The sequence below is a fragment of the Procambarus clarkii genome, chromosome 5 (assembly GCF_040958095.1).
Source record: "Procambarus clarkii isolate CNS0578487 chromosome 5, FALCON_Pclarkii_2.0, whole genome shotgun sequence".
In the NCBI taxonomy this organism is placed as follows: domain Eukaryota; kingdom Metazoa; phylum Arthropoda; class Malacostraca; order Decapoda; family Cambaridae; genus Procambarus; species Procambarus clarkii.
The window spans coordinates 516833-530649 of record NC_091154.1 but is presented as its reverse complement, the minus strand read 5'-3'; the positions used below and the strand labels follow the sequence as shown (position 1 = coordinate 530649).

General features: G+C 51.1%; 1 protein-coding gene across 1 annotated transcript in view; it reads right to left on the bottom strand.

The window, feature by feature from the left end:
* Positions 1 to 12669, bottom strand: part of LOC123764746 (serine/threonine-protein phosphatase 6 regulatory ankyrin repeat subunit B) — a 12713-nt gene extending 44 nt beyond the window's left edge. The window contains exons 1-6 of the mRNA XM_045752834.2: positions 12402 to 12669; positions 7798 to 8101; positions 6498 to 6961; positions 5148 to 5753; positions 4604 to 5005; positions 1 to 3646 (exon numbers count right to left, since the gene is read on the bottom strand). The exon at positions 1 to 3646 is cut by the window's left edge and continues 44 nt beyond it. Coding sequence (XP_045608790.2) covers positions 1937 to 3646; positions 4604 to 5005; positions 5148 to 5753; positions 6498 to 6961; positions 7798 to 8101; positions 12402 to 12437 — 3522 coding nt within the window. The 5' untranslated portion in view covers positions 12438 to 12669 and the 3' untranslated portion in view covers positions 1 to 1936. The remainder of the gene's footprint in view (positions 3647 to 4603; positions 5006 to 5147; positions 5754 to 6497; positions 6962 to 7797; positions 8102 to 12401) is intronic.
* Between the last annotated feature and the right edge of the window lie 1148 nt (positions 12670 to 13817).

Below are 13817 nucleotides of genomic sequence, written 5' to 3'. Positions count from 1 at the left end.
ACAGAAGTCAAATCTATGAGCATTAAGCCTTAATATAATTACTTAACATTACATGTAATGGCAACATTCTATTTATTACACAAAACATCACCATCATATCAAAAAGTTCACCCATAAATTACATACAAAATAACATGTAATTATTGTCATTCTTTTGGTTCTACTTCAGTTTAATTCACATGATTTTTATCTCAATTACTTTTTAAGTCTTAGTTAAAAAAAAAAATTGTTCACATTTTGCCCGAATCGCTGAGTGTATTAGTGGCTCTAGGCATAGTATGTGTGGGAAAAACCTGTCGAGATTGATATGAGAGGAGACTACCAGGGACTTGTACTGAACTAAATTAAAAATTACCGTCTGCAAATTAATTCAACTAAAATCTCTAGCTAGGGTCGTAAATCCTAGCTCCTCTTTGCCTAATGACAGATTGCAGGCTGTAAGGGGCAGGTGGGGTGAATTGAATTGGTTGATAGAAGTTCCAGTCCACCTACTGACAGGGATCTCACATCAGCTTGTATTTTATACAAGAATAAGATTTAATAAATTCAGTTTTTTTTTTTGAGATATATACAAGAGTTGTTACATTCTTGTACAGCCACTAGTACGCGTAGCATTTCGGGCAAGTCCCTGGAATACGATTTCGATTGCACTCACCTAGTTGGGCTTGCGGGGGTTGAGCTCTGGCTCTTTGGTCCCGCCTCTCAACTCTCAATCAACTGGTGTACAGGTTACTGAGCCTATTGGGCTCTATCATATCTACATTATAAACTGTGTATGGAGTCAGCCTCCACCACATCACTGCCTAATGCATTCTACCTGTTAACTACTCCCACACTGAAAAAGTTCCTTCTAACGTCCCTGTGGCTCATGTGGGTACTCAGTTTCCACCTGTGTCCCCTTGTTCGTGACCCACCCGTGTTGAACAGTTTATCTTTATCTACCCTGTCAATTCCTCTGCGAATTTTGTAGGTGGTGATCATGTCTCCCCTTACTCTTCTGTCTTCCAGTGTCGTAAGGTGCATTTCCCGCAGCCTTTCCTCATTCCTCATAACTCATGCCTCTTAGTTCTGGGACTAGTCTAGTAGCATACTTTTGGACTTTTTCCAGCTTCGTCTTGTGCTTGACAAGGTACGGGCTCCATGCTGGGGCTGCATACTCCAGGATTGGTCTTACATATGTGGTGTACAAGATTCTGAATGATTCCTTACACAGGTTCCTGAACGCTGTTCTGATGTTAGCCAGCCTCGCATATGCCGCAGACGTTATTCTTTTTATGTGGGCTTCAGGAGACAGGTTTGGTGTGATATCAACTCCTAGATCTTTGAGTTCTAGTTGACTCAAACTTTGAGATTGTGAGTTGAGAACGAAGCCAACTATACTACAAGGACCCATTTTACTACATCCTTCTCATCTATTCCTTTTATTTTGGTCACCTTTTTATTATTTTAATTTGCTTTCTCTCTTCTTTCTCAGGTCTCCCATTATCACTTTTTCTCTTGTCACTTTCTTTATCAATCTGTCTGTTTATTCTCCTTCTGTCTGAGGGCCCTGAAGCACAAGACTGTCACTTGCTGGTCCAGGGGGGGCCCGTCTGAGGGCCCTGAAGCACAAGACTGTCACTTGCTGGTCCAGGGGGGGGCCCGTCTGAGGGCCCTGAAGCACAAGACTGTCACTTGCTGGTCCAGGGGGGGCCCGTCTGAGGGCCCTGAAGCACAAGACTGTCACTTGCTGGTCCAGGGGGGGGGGGCCCGTCTGAGGGCCCTGAAGCACAAGACTGTCACTTGCTGGTCCAGGGGGGGCCCGTCTGAGGGCCCTGAAGCACAAGACTGTCACTTGCTGGTCCACGGGGGGCCCGTCTGAGGGCCCTGAAGTACAAGACTGTCACTTGCTGGTCCACGGGGGGCCGTCTGAGCCCAAGAGACCAGCTTAACGTTCTTAAAGTTTTTGTAAATATGTCTCAAGAGAGTTGACAATTTCCGGAGCTCCTTCGCCCACTTTGGGCCTCTCGCATTCCTCTCCGAAGTAAGCTCCTACTTTACCTGGCACAAGTCTCTCATTCATGCAATTTGGACAAATTATATCCAAGCACATTTTTCTGAACACGGATTTCACTGTCAATATCTTCTTGTGTTCTGTACTCGCGTTCGTGCTCGCGTTCGTTGCTGCGTTTGTTCGCTTCTCCTCCAAGTGTTGAAAGAAGGCGTTCTTGAGGCAGAATCCTGCAGGAGTCGGGACTTTCCAGTAGCGGGAATCCCACCAGGAAAACCGGTTCTTCTGATCTCTAGGCATCCAGGGTTCAGCCTTCATGCGAGAGAGGAGAAACTTGCAGGTGATAAATACCTGGTACTCCGTGGGGTCCAACCCCTTCAGCAGCGACACTTCTGTTGAGGCGAAGCTGCATCGCCAGGATCCATCTTGTGTGTTGCTGAGGTGGATCAGTTGTGATGTGTCTGGTGTGAGGAGAGGTCTCTTGATCCCCTCAAGCCAAGGGACTTCCAGCACTGGCACTAAATCAACGCTGACCAACAACAGGGGATACTCCTCTCCCTGCCAGGCCAGTGCCAGTGCCACGCCCACCTGCGTCCTGGTCAGCCCAGGTGGCACCAGACTTAGCTTTTTGTTATGCAAAGTATAGTTCTTGAGACAGTGATAGACTCGGTCATAAAACTTTGTTATCAGGTTATTACCACGGAGGATGTGGTCTTGTGTCTCCAGCTGCACCTTACTCTTGTGTCCACTGGCCAGGACTTCTGCGGCTGTTTGCTTCCTGACACTGAAGCTGGCGTTCGTTGAAAGAACAAGATTGACGTCGTACTCATCAGGACAGTAGAGTCGAGTGCCATCTTCACTGCTCCCAAGTAGGATCAGTTGTCCTCCAAAAATTGGGCATTCATCTGAAATCACGTTTGTAATCTCCTTAAGCTCTTTCATTACGGCATCCTTAACCATCTTTGCTTCTCCTTTAGTGTAGTCAACCTCAGCAGCCTCTACATCATTCTCCAACTCTTCCATCTTAATTTCTTTAAGTAGATGCATAGTAGCTTTCGTTTGATCATTTTGTGGAGTTGTTGAAGGTAAGTTAACGTACCTTTTATAATATTTATCAAAATTTTTGCTTACTTCTTCAGGAGTAGGAAGTTGTCTTCTAACTTCTTGAGGACTCGAGAAGTTAGGTGGAATTTGATTCCTGTGAAGTTGAGTTAAAAGTTTATAAGAATGTTTGTGGCCGAACATTGCAGCCAAGTGACGAGGAGTTTGATCATATCTGTCACGCAGGAGCGGGTCGGCGCCAAGACTGAAGAGCAGGAGGAGGCAGCCAGACTTGCCATGAGAAGCTGCCTGATGGAGCGCAGTGGTGTCACCGGTGGGATCCACTGGTGCGTTGACGTCCACGCCTCCGACCTTCACTAGCAGGTACACCAGCTGCTGAAGCCCATTCCGCGAGGCCACCAGGAGAGCATAGCAATCCGTGGGCGACACTGTTGAACTGGTTCTGGCTGTCCTGTTGTCTGTTGCCTGGCTCGAGTAGGTAGCGAAGAGCCGCTCCTGAACTTCCACGACATCCTGCAGCTGTTGCTTCTCAGTTTGGCTCTTTATCTTCTCCTGCAAGTCTTGCAGCTGGCTCCTTTCCTTCATGTAAATACTCTGTAAGCAATTGGTAAGTTATTTTGATATCTAAGATTTATACAACATAGTGCTTCAGAAAATTTATGAACCTAATTGTTTTCCTATTTCAGTATTGTATTAAAATTATTAAGCAAGACTAGTGGAAAATATTTAAATGCACGTACAGTCTGGGTCATTATCGATGAGGTTAAATATAAGCACAGAAACATATTATATTATTGACCAATTTGAAAAATGCCTCTTCCCCCATCTTTCCCATTTCACCCTTCTCCTCCCCCTTCACACCCCCTCTACCCTCTGTCACCCTTATTCCATGCCCCCCTCTCCCCCCCCCCCCCCGTTATATTACAGCTTCACTACACACTATCTTCATATGCACGCGAGGAGTCACAATAACGTGGCAAAAGTATGTTGACCAGACCACACACTAGAAGGTGAAGGGACGACGACGTTTCGGTCCGTCCTAGACCATTCTCAAGCCACAATCGACTTGAGAATGGTCCAGGACGGAGCGAAACGTCGTCGTCCCTTCACCTTCTAGTGTGTGGTCTGGCCACCTTTCTTTTGACTGGTCGCGTGTAAAGCTACAGTCCTGAGGAATTGGTAGAAACTCCAGAATGTTGATACAACCCAATACAAGGCAGTCCCTTTGTATATCTACCACAAACTCCTTGTGTATGTCTAACCTACGCCTGAAACACCCCTCACGGTCCCAGGCGTATTATGTTATATAAAAATAATGGAGACAGAAATTGGCATAATTTCTGTTTCCATTATTTTTATATTTTTAGGTATATAAATTCTAAACCACAATACTGAATAGTGACATTTGGTAGCTCGTGGCCAGGCCGACGGAGCCCTCGTCTCGGGTGGTGGAGGTCGCGTCCTCCAGGCTCCTATTGCACTGGTGAATGAAATTATTAGTGTATATCTATAGATATATAATATATCTATCATCAACACTTGAACACTGACCTTCTCAAGTGGCTGGCGGGACTCTGGAGGCAGGATGGTAGCGGGTAAGTGACCTGTGGAGTCAGAAACATAGAGACAGCCGTTCATGTCCAGGACCATCCGCTCCGCCAGCCTCCAGTGCTGAGCCTTCAGTGCAGTGTGCAGGGGACTCACACCTGACCCAGGGCGGAGGGAGGCCTCAGCGCCAGCCAGGTACAGGTAGCTACAGGTTAAGGTACACTTGGCCCGAGCAGCGTGTACCATCAGCTCCGTGAGGCTCTCTACTGACTCTCCTTCGTGAGGCCACTTGGCGCTGCTGGGTTCCTCGCCTTCTAAGGCGGTTAGGAGTCCATTGACACCTTTGACAAGTTCAGGCAGCTGTTGAAGCTTATTCAATTCATGCTTCAGAACCAGCGTGAACACCTGCAAACACAATACACACTTTTAAATATTTTTTTAGACTATATGGGAACTATGTCTTGGAATATGATTGTAATATACATATTTCTTGACTGAAGACGTGACGCTACAGTACAAGGGTGAGAGGATAATGGTGGTGACTGACCCTTTTGATGGCGACTTTCACCAGAAGAGAGACGTCCGGAGAGTGCCAGGCCATCGTCTGAAGGTTGAGGCCACTAGAGATGGTAGTTAGCGGCGCTCCTGCAGCCACCAGGAGGCTGACGATCTTGGGCCGGTTACTGGTGATGGCCGAACACAGAGCGGAAACCCTACACTCTCCCAAGGGTTCCAACGGCGACCCCTTCTGCAGTAACTCTACTGCCTTCTTGACGTCATCACGCTTGCTGATGAGCTCCAACAGCTTCTCGTACAGCTGTTCTGGTGACTCTTCTCCCGAGTCCATACCGTGTGGGTACCTTTTGATATAGTGGTGCAGATGTAAGTGACCTTTGTGCTCCGCCAGGTCAGCAGGACTCTCACCTTCCCAGGTCAGGACGTGTGGGTACAGTCCACACTTCTTCAGGAGGACCTCCACCACATCGGTCAGCCCTAACTCAGCAGCACAATGTAGGTAAGTCCTGCCGGTGTCGTCCTGCTGGTGTCCGTCATATATATACGGAATAAATTTAACAATTGAGCCAAGTGAGGGTTCCTCGATTTTCTTCCGCATTGTGTTATAGTCACCCATACACCGCCTCACACACCGGTTCTGCCAACAGATATATAATTAGGAGCAACTAAATTTTTCATTAGTATGGGTAATATATGTATATATAAAATAATAGTAAATATGAATCGCTGTGCAAAAACGAAAATATTAAATTATTTATTGAAGCAAAATGGAAATTTTACATTAAATATTTCCATCTTGTAGGAAAAGTTCTCACCAAATACTCAGTAACTGTTTATGAATATGACAATGTTATATTACTTATATAAAGGGATGTATTGTATACTTAAATACACTAAGAGGTGTATTCCTCTTTATAAACACTTGGAGTTTACCTAAGGCCTAAACTGTGTACATTCAGGGGCCGGAGCCCCCGAGGTGGGGAACCTCTTTGAGAGCATGTGATTAAATTATTTATGAGTTTTTAAAAGGTGCTATTGGAGAAAGATGTGACTGAAACCATAATTAAAAAGCTTTGTTTGAGTGACCAATAACAGAGTGTGTGCATGACAGCAAAAAATAAAGTTTGGCGTATTACTTGCGGCACGTGTGCCATATATTGCCCATACTTGGCGGCGGGTCAGTACTTGTGGCACCCGTCATAACACTCCTGAAGATGATAGACATTAGGCACTTCATGACATTAGTATGATATTACTTCATAACATTAGGCCATCAAAAACCAAGATGGCGCGAGACAGGCGGAAGGTGCTGAGAGAGAGAGAGAGAGAGAAGTAAGATCAGAAGACGACTAATAACATAACAGTTATAACACAAACTTACAACTTTGTCCAACGGATGTTGGACATCAGAGTCATCAGAGTCGGGTCGAGTAAGCTGTTTTTTCAGCCACCACTCCACATGATGCCAACCCTCCGCACTTGCCTCGTCCGCCGGTGTGTTTCCAACACTGTTCTTGACGTCAGTTTTAAGTCCCTCGGGGATATTAGGGATAAGGTCGCCTACTACCAGACGCTGTACCGCCTCCAGACTTCCGAAATATGCTGCAGAGTGCAACGCTGTGTTATTTTCATTGTCTTTTGCTTCAATGTTGCAGCCAGCACGTGCCAGTGACTTCATCACAGCTATGTGGTTACCACCGGCAGCGAAGTAAAATGGCGTCCTTCCTATGTTGTTTTGAAGGTCGGGGTGGCATCGAGGAACGCCGTTGGCATCTTTGAGATTGAGTAGTGTGTCCACGCACGCGAGGTGGCCTTCCCGGGCGGCTGCATGTAGGGCGGTGTTGCCTGCACTCAACACCAGGTGTTAGTCTTGCTGCACTCACACTCGCTACCACCTCCACTACACACACGCACTCAACATCACTCATCGCTAAACACACACTCAACATTAGCACCACACACACACACACACACACACACACACACACACACACACACACACACACACACACACACACACACACACACACACACACACCTCTTTTATTCCAAGAAATTGTTTACAAACATGCATTAAAATATTTTAGCACCGTTTCCCAAAATTTATGGGAACTGGTTGCAAATATTCGTTTTGTTCATGTACAAATATTACCTAATGAAATTTTATATTAGACTAATACGAAAAATTCATCTATACGAAAAATATTAAATATTACATATTGAGGAAAATATGTTGACCAGACCACACACTAGAAAGTGCAACCCGTTCTCGCACTTGCTTATAGTCAATATATTGCTTATGAATAAGCGCATATGTGACATACTAACTTATTGTGAATATTTGAGTTTACCTTGAAAAGCTGAATAGAAAACCACAACCTTTCCTCAATCATAGGAGCTTTGGTTACAATTATTAAGCAGTTTACGAGCTAGTAAGCCTAACAACCCGAGGTTGTTATTGTAAATAACAATAATAACCTTGCAGTACTTTGGTGCTCAAAGTGTGTAATAAATGTCAATAAAGCCGCCATGATTAGAGAAATATGTAGAGGTTTCGTTCTACTGATGTTAGTCGTGTCATACCACGATGAAAATCACAAGTGTTATGACTCTGTGAATAAATATTGAGGTAGTACAACATGCTCGAACCTTCGTCCACAGGCTCAATTATTTCCCCTTACCGTGTAGGTCCGGCTTGTTCAGGTCGGCTTCTTCATCTATCAGCATCTTCACTACGTCGACATGACCCTTATGGGCCGCCCAGTGTAGCGGTGACCGTAGGGACTCACCAGCCCCGTCCACGGGGAGTCCTTTCCATAACAGGAGGGTCACCAAGGGGGCGTGACCCAGCTCAGCCGCCCGGGTCAACAGGCAGAGTGACCTGCCTTCCTCGTCCCTTCGTGGGGTCCACCGGATGTCGGCCCCCCGGACGATGGCTGCGTGCGCGCGCTGCAGGTCGCCATCTTCAACTGCCGCCACCAGTTCCTGCAAGATGGCGGCGGTTAATGTGTTGTTGGTGATGGAGGCAGTGCTGCTGTGCACCTATAGCCTGTCTCTATCAGGAGAGGAGAGCCCGTAGCCTGTCCCTATCAGGAGAGGGAGCCCCTAGCCTGTCCCTATCGAGAGAGGGGAGCCCCTTCCATCTAAGATCAAGGGACCTCGTCCAACCATCGACCGGTTACATCCCATCACAGTCTGGGCAAGCTTCTTAACGTCACCTTTGTCTGTATGTGCTAGAGAACAACTGAATGTTGTACCTGCACCTGAACACTTCTTTAATGTGGTGAAAAGAACAAGTTAACTTGTGCTTGACAGAAAGTTATTAAATTAAGACGGAACAAGTCCCCTGATTCAGAATTATTAGATTAAGGAATGTACACATGACAGCTTGTCCTCTCACGAAGACGCCACTGTAGTTTGTGGCCCTCAGGGCTGCCTGGCCCCTGGTCACTGTAGATGGTGGCCCTCAGGGCTGCCAGGCCCCTGGTCACTGTAGATGGTGGCCCTCAGGGCTGCCTGGCCACTGTAGATGGTGGCCCTCAGGGCTGCCTGGCCCCTGGTCACTGTAGATGGTGGCCCTCAGGGCTGCCTGGCCCCTGGTCACTGTAGATGGTGGCCCTCAGGGCTGCCTGGCCACTGTAGATGGTGGCCCTCAGGGCTGCCTGGCCACTGTAGATGGTGGCCCTCAGGGCTGCCTGGCCACTGTAGATGGTGGCCCTCAGGGCTGCCTGGCCACTGTAGATGGTGGCCCTCAGGGCTGCCTGGCCACTGTAGATGGTGGCCCTCAGGGCTGCCTGGCCACTGTAGATGGTGGCCCTCAGGGCTGCCTGGCCACTGTAGATGGTGGCCCTCAGGGCTGCCTGGCCCCTGGTCACTGTAGATGGTGGCCCTCAGGGCTGCCTGGCCCCTGGTCACTGTAGATGGTGGCCCTCAGGGCTGCCAGGCCCCTGGTCACTGTAGATGGTGGCCCTCAGGGCTGCCTGGCCACTGTAGATGGTGGCCCTCAGGGCTGCCTGGCCCCTGGTCACTGTAGATGGTGGCCCTCAGGGCTGCCGGCCCCTGGTCACTGTAGATGGTGGCCCTCAGGGCTGCCTGGCCACAGTAGATGGTGGCCCTCAGGGCTGCCTGGCCACTGTAGATGGTGGCCCTCAGGGCTGCCTGGCCACTGTAGATGGTGGCCCTCAGGGCTGCCTGGCCCCTGGTCACTGTAGATGGTGGCCCTCAGGGCTGCCTGGCCACTGTAGATGGTGGCCCTCAGGGCTGCCTGGCCCCTGGCCACTGTAGATGGTGGCCCTCAGGGCTGCCTGGCCCCTGGTCACTGTAGATGGTGGCCCTCAGGGCTGCCTGGCCCCTGTAGATGGTGGCCCTCAGGGCTGCCTGGCCCCTGTAGATGGTGGCCCTCAGGGTTCCCTGGCCCCTATAGATGGTGGCCCTCAGGGCTGCCTGGCCCCTGGTCACTGTAGATGGTGGCCCTCAGGGCTGCCTGGCCCCTGTAGATGGTGGCCCTCAGGGCTGCCTGGCCCCTGTAGATGGTGGCCCTCAGGGTTCCCTGGCCCCTATAGATGGTGGCCCTCAGGGCTCCCTGGCCCCTGGTCACTGTAGATGGTGGCCCTCAGGGCTGCCTGGCCCCTGGTCACTGTAGATGGTGGCCCTCAGGGCTGCCTGGCCACTGTAGATGGTGGCCCTCAGGGCTGCCTGGCCCCTGGCCACTGTAGATGGTGGCCCTCAGGGCTGCCTGGCCCCTGGTCACTGTAGATGGTGGCCCTCAGGGCTGCCTGGCCCCTGTAGATGGTGGCCCTCAGGGTTCCCTGGCCCCTATAGATGGTGGCCCTCAGGGCTGCCTGGCCCCTGTAGATGGTGGCCCTCAGGGCTGCCTGGCCCCTGTAGATGGTGGCTCTCAGGGTTCCCTGGCCCCTATAGATGGTGGCCCTCAGGGCTGCCTGGCCCCTGTAGATGGTGGCCCTCAGGGTTCCCTGGTCACTGTAGATGGTGGCCCTCAGGGCTGCCTGGCCCCTGGTCACTGTAGATGGTGGCCCTCAGGGCTGCCTGGCCCCTGGTCACTGTAGATGGTGGCCCTCAGGGCTGCCTGGCCCCTGGTCACTGTAGATGGTGGCCCTCAGGGCTGCCTGGCCCCTGGTCACTGTAGATGGTGGCCCTCAGGGCTGCCTGGCCCCTGGTCACTGTAGATGGTGGCCCTCAGGGCTGCCTGGTCACTGGTCACTGTAGATGGTGGCCCTCAGGGCTCCCTGGCCACTGTAGATGGTGGCCCTCAGGGCTGCCTGGCCCCTGTAGATGGTGGCCCTCAGGGTTCCCTGGTCACTGTAGATGGTGGCCCTCAGGGCTGCCTGGCCCCTGGTCACTGTAGATGGTGGCCCTCAGGGCTGCCTGGCCCCTGGTCACTGTAGATGGTGGCCCTCAGGGCTGCCTGGCCCCTGGTCACTGTAGATGGTGGCCCTCAGGGCTGCCTGGCCCCTGGTCACTGTAGATGGTGGCCCTCAGGGCTGCCTGGTCACTGGTCACTGTAGATGGTGGCCCTCAGGGCTCCCTGGCCACTGTAGATGGTGGCCCTCAGGGCTGCCTGGCCCCTGGTCACTGTAGATGGTGGCCCTCAGGGCTGCCTGGCCCCTGGTCACTGTAGATGGTGGCCCTCAGGGCTGTCTGGCCACTGTAGATGGTGGCCCTCAGGGCTGCCTGGCCCCTGGTCACTGTAGATGGTGGCCCTCAGGGCTGCCTGGCCCCTGTAGATGGTGGCCCTCAGGGTTCCCTGGCCCCTGTAGATGGTGGCCCTCAGGGTTCCCTGGTCACTGTAGATGGTGGCCCTCAGGGCTCCCTGGCCCCTGGTCACTGTAGATGGTGGCCCTCAGGGCTGCCTGGCCCCTGTTGATGGTGGCCCTCAGGGTTCCCTGGCCCCTGTAGATGGTGGCCCTCAGGGTTCCCTGGTCACTGTAGATGGTGGCCCTCAGGGCTCCCTGGCCCCTGGTCACTGTAGATGGTGGCCCTCAGGGCTCCCTGGCCCCTGGCCACTGTAGATGGTGGCCCTCAGGGCTCCCTGGCCCCTGGTCACTGTAGATGGTGGCCCTCAGGGCTGCCTGGCCCCTGGCCACTGTAGATGGTGGCCCTCAGGGCTGCCTGGTCCCTGGCCCCTATAGATGGTGGCCCTCAGGGCTGCCTGGTCCCTGGCCCCTATAGATGGTGGCCCTCAGGGCTGCCTGGTCCCTGGCCCCTATAGATGGTGGCCCTCAGGGCTGCCTGGTCCCTGGCCCCTATAGATGGTGGCCCTCAGGGCTGCCTGGCCCCTGGTCACTGTAGATGGTGGCCCTCAGGGCTCCCTGGCCCCTGTCCCCTATAGATGGTGGCCCTCAGGGCTGCCTGGTCCCTGGCCCCTATAGATGGTGGCCCTCAGGGCTGCCTGGCCCCTGGTCACTGTAGATGGTGGCCCTCAGGGCTCCCTGGTCACTGTAGATGGTGGCCCTCAGGGCTGCCTGGCCCCTGGCCCCTATAGATGGTGGCCCTCAGGGCTCCCTGGCCCCTGTAGATGGTGGCCCTCAGGGCTCCCTGGCCCCTATAGATGGTGGCCCTCAGGGCTGCCTGGCCCCTGGCCCCTATAGATGGTGGCCCTCAGGGCTCCCTGGCCCCTGTCTCCTATAGATGGTGGCCCTCAGGGCTGCCTGGTCCCTGGCCCCTATAGATGGTGGCCCTCAGGGCTGCCTGGCCCCTATAGATGGTGGCCCTCAGGGCTCCCTGGCCCCTATAGATGGTGGCCCTCAGGGCTGCCTGGCCCCTATAGATGGTGGCCCTCAGGGCTGCCCTTCCCCTGTCCCCTATAGATGGTGGCCCTCAGGGCTGCCTGGCCCCTATAGATGGTGGCCCTCAAGGCTGCCTGGCCCCTATAGATGGTGGCCCTCAGGGCTGCCTGGCCCCTGGCCCCAATAGATGGTGGCCCTCAGGGCTGCCTAGCCCCTGGCCCCTATAGATGGTGGCCCTCAGGGCTCCCTGGCCCCTGGCCCCTATAGATGGTGGCCCTCAAGGCTGCCTGGCCCCTATAGATGGTGGCCCTCAGGGCTGCCTGGCCCCTATAGATGGTGGCCCTCAAGGCTGCCTGGCCCCTATAGATGGTGGCCCTCAGGGCTCCCTGGCCCCTGGCCCTATAGATGGTGGCCCTCAGGTACAATCATTGTCAACAATGTGCATACCAGAACAGCTTAGGACATCAGCCTTGAGGATCGGCATGCATATCATATCTAGTACAAATATCAAAGACGAGAAAAGCAATTGAAGAACTTACTTGTGTGTGCTGGTCTGCGGTCTGCTGGCCTGCCATTGTCAGGGTGAGGAACCGGAGACCAGCCACAACAGTTGGCTAACTCACGGGCACCTATTTAGTGCTAGAGGAAGAGAGGAACAGCTGCGAGGTTAGTGAAGTCGCCTGGGTACCTATTTACTGCTAGGTGAACAGAGGCATCAGGGGAAACACGACCAATGGTCCCCGAATTGGGATGAGGTCAGAGGTAGAGTAGCAGTCGGGCAGGTGGAGGGTAGGGATATGCTGCCCTTCACTGATATCTTCTCCTTGTTATCTCTTGCTATCTCCTGATAACCCGTTAACACTTCCAGCCATGCAATGCCTTCTCTTCCTTTACCTGAATTTACCTGATTTGTCACAACATACAAACTAAGGGGAATTAAAACGCATGACTCCAACCTACCTTGAGGTGCTTCCGGGGCTTAGCGTCCCCGCGGCCCGGTCGTCGACCAGGGCCGCGGCCCTGGTCGACGACCGGGCCGCGGGTTGCTGGACTGATCAACCAGGCTGTTGGACGCTATTAGCTATTAGTTAGGAACAGCCCTCGTAGTGATAATTGCGTCATTTATAAAATACTTTGTAAGGAATGTAATAAGTTCTATGTCGGGCAAACATCTAAAGATTTAAAATGTAGAATATCACAACATAAATACTCTGTAAGACATGGCCAATTGTCTAATGCTTTGTTTGTGCATTTGTCAGAAAAAGCTCACCAAATTGATTGGGAGAGTGCTTCTTCAATAACAAATTGTAAAAGCACCTATAACAGAAACATAATTGAATCTGCTCTGATACAGATCACCAAAGAAAGTAATTTGAATATTAGCAGTGGTCTATATAACTTAGATCCATTTCTAATAGATCAGCTAAAGGGCGATTTAAGTAGGATCATTGAAAAACATTTGTCTCACTAATTCATTGTATATATTTACCTCTTTATGTTATAATTACCTATGTATTATGCTTGTATGTCTGCTGTATCAGATGGGCCATTGGGCTACATCAGATGGGCCAATTGGGTGCATCTGATGGGCCAATGGGCCGTCTGCGTTGTCCAAGTATTGTACCTCACCCCACTTCACCACTCTCTCCTGCCTATTTATACCCATCACTCGATCTGTAAAATCATTCCTTCTGAAGATGTATTTAATATACGACAGTACTTGAGGAAATTTCCTGTTTCATTTTCCTCCGTGGTCTGACATTGTCACATTCTTAATCACGTGTTTATTTTCGTGATATACACACACACACACACACACATATATATATATATATATATATATATATATATATATATATATATATATATATATAAATATATATATATATATATATATATATATATATATATATATATATATATATATATATATATATATATATATATATATATAG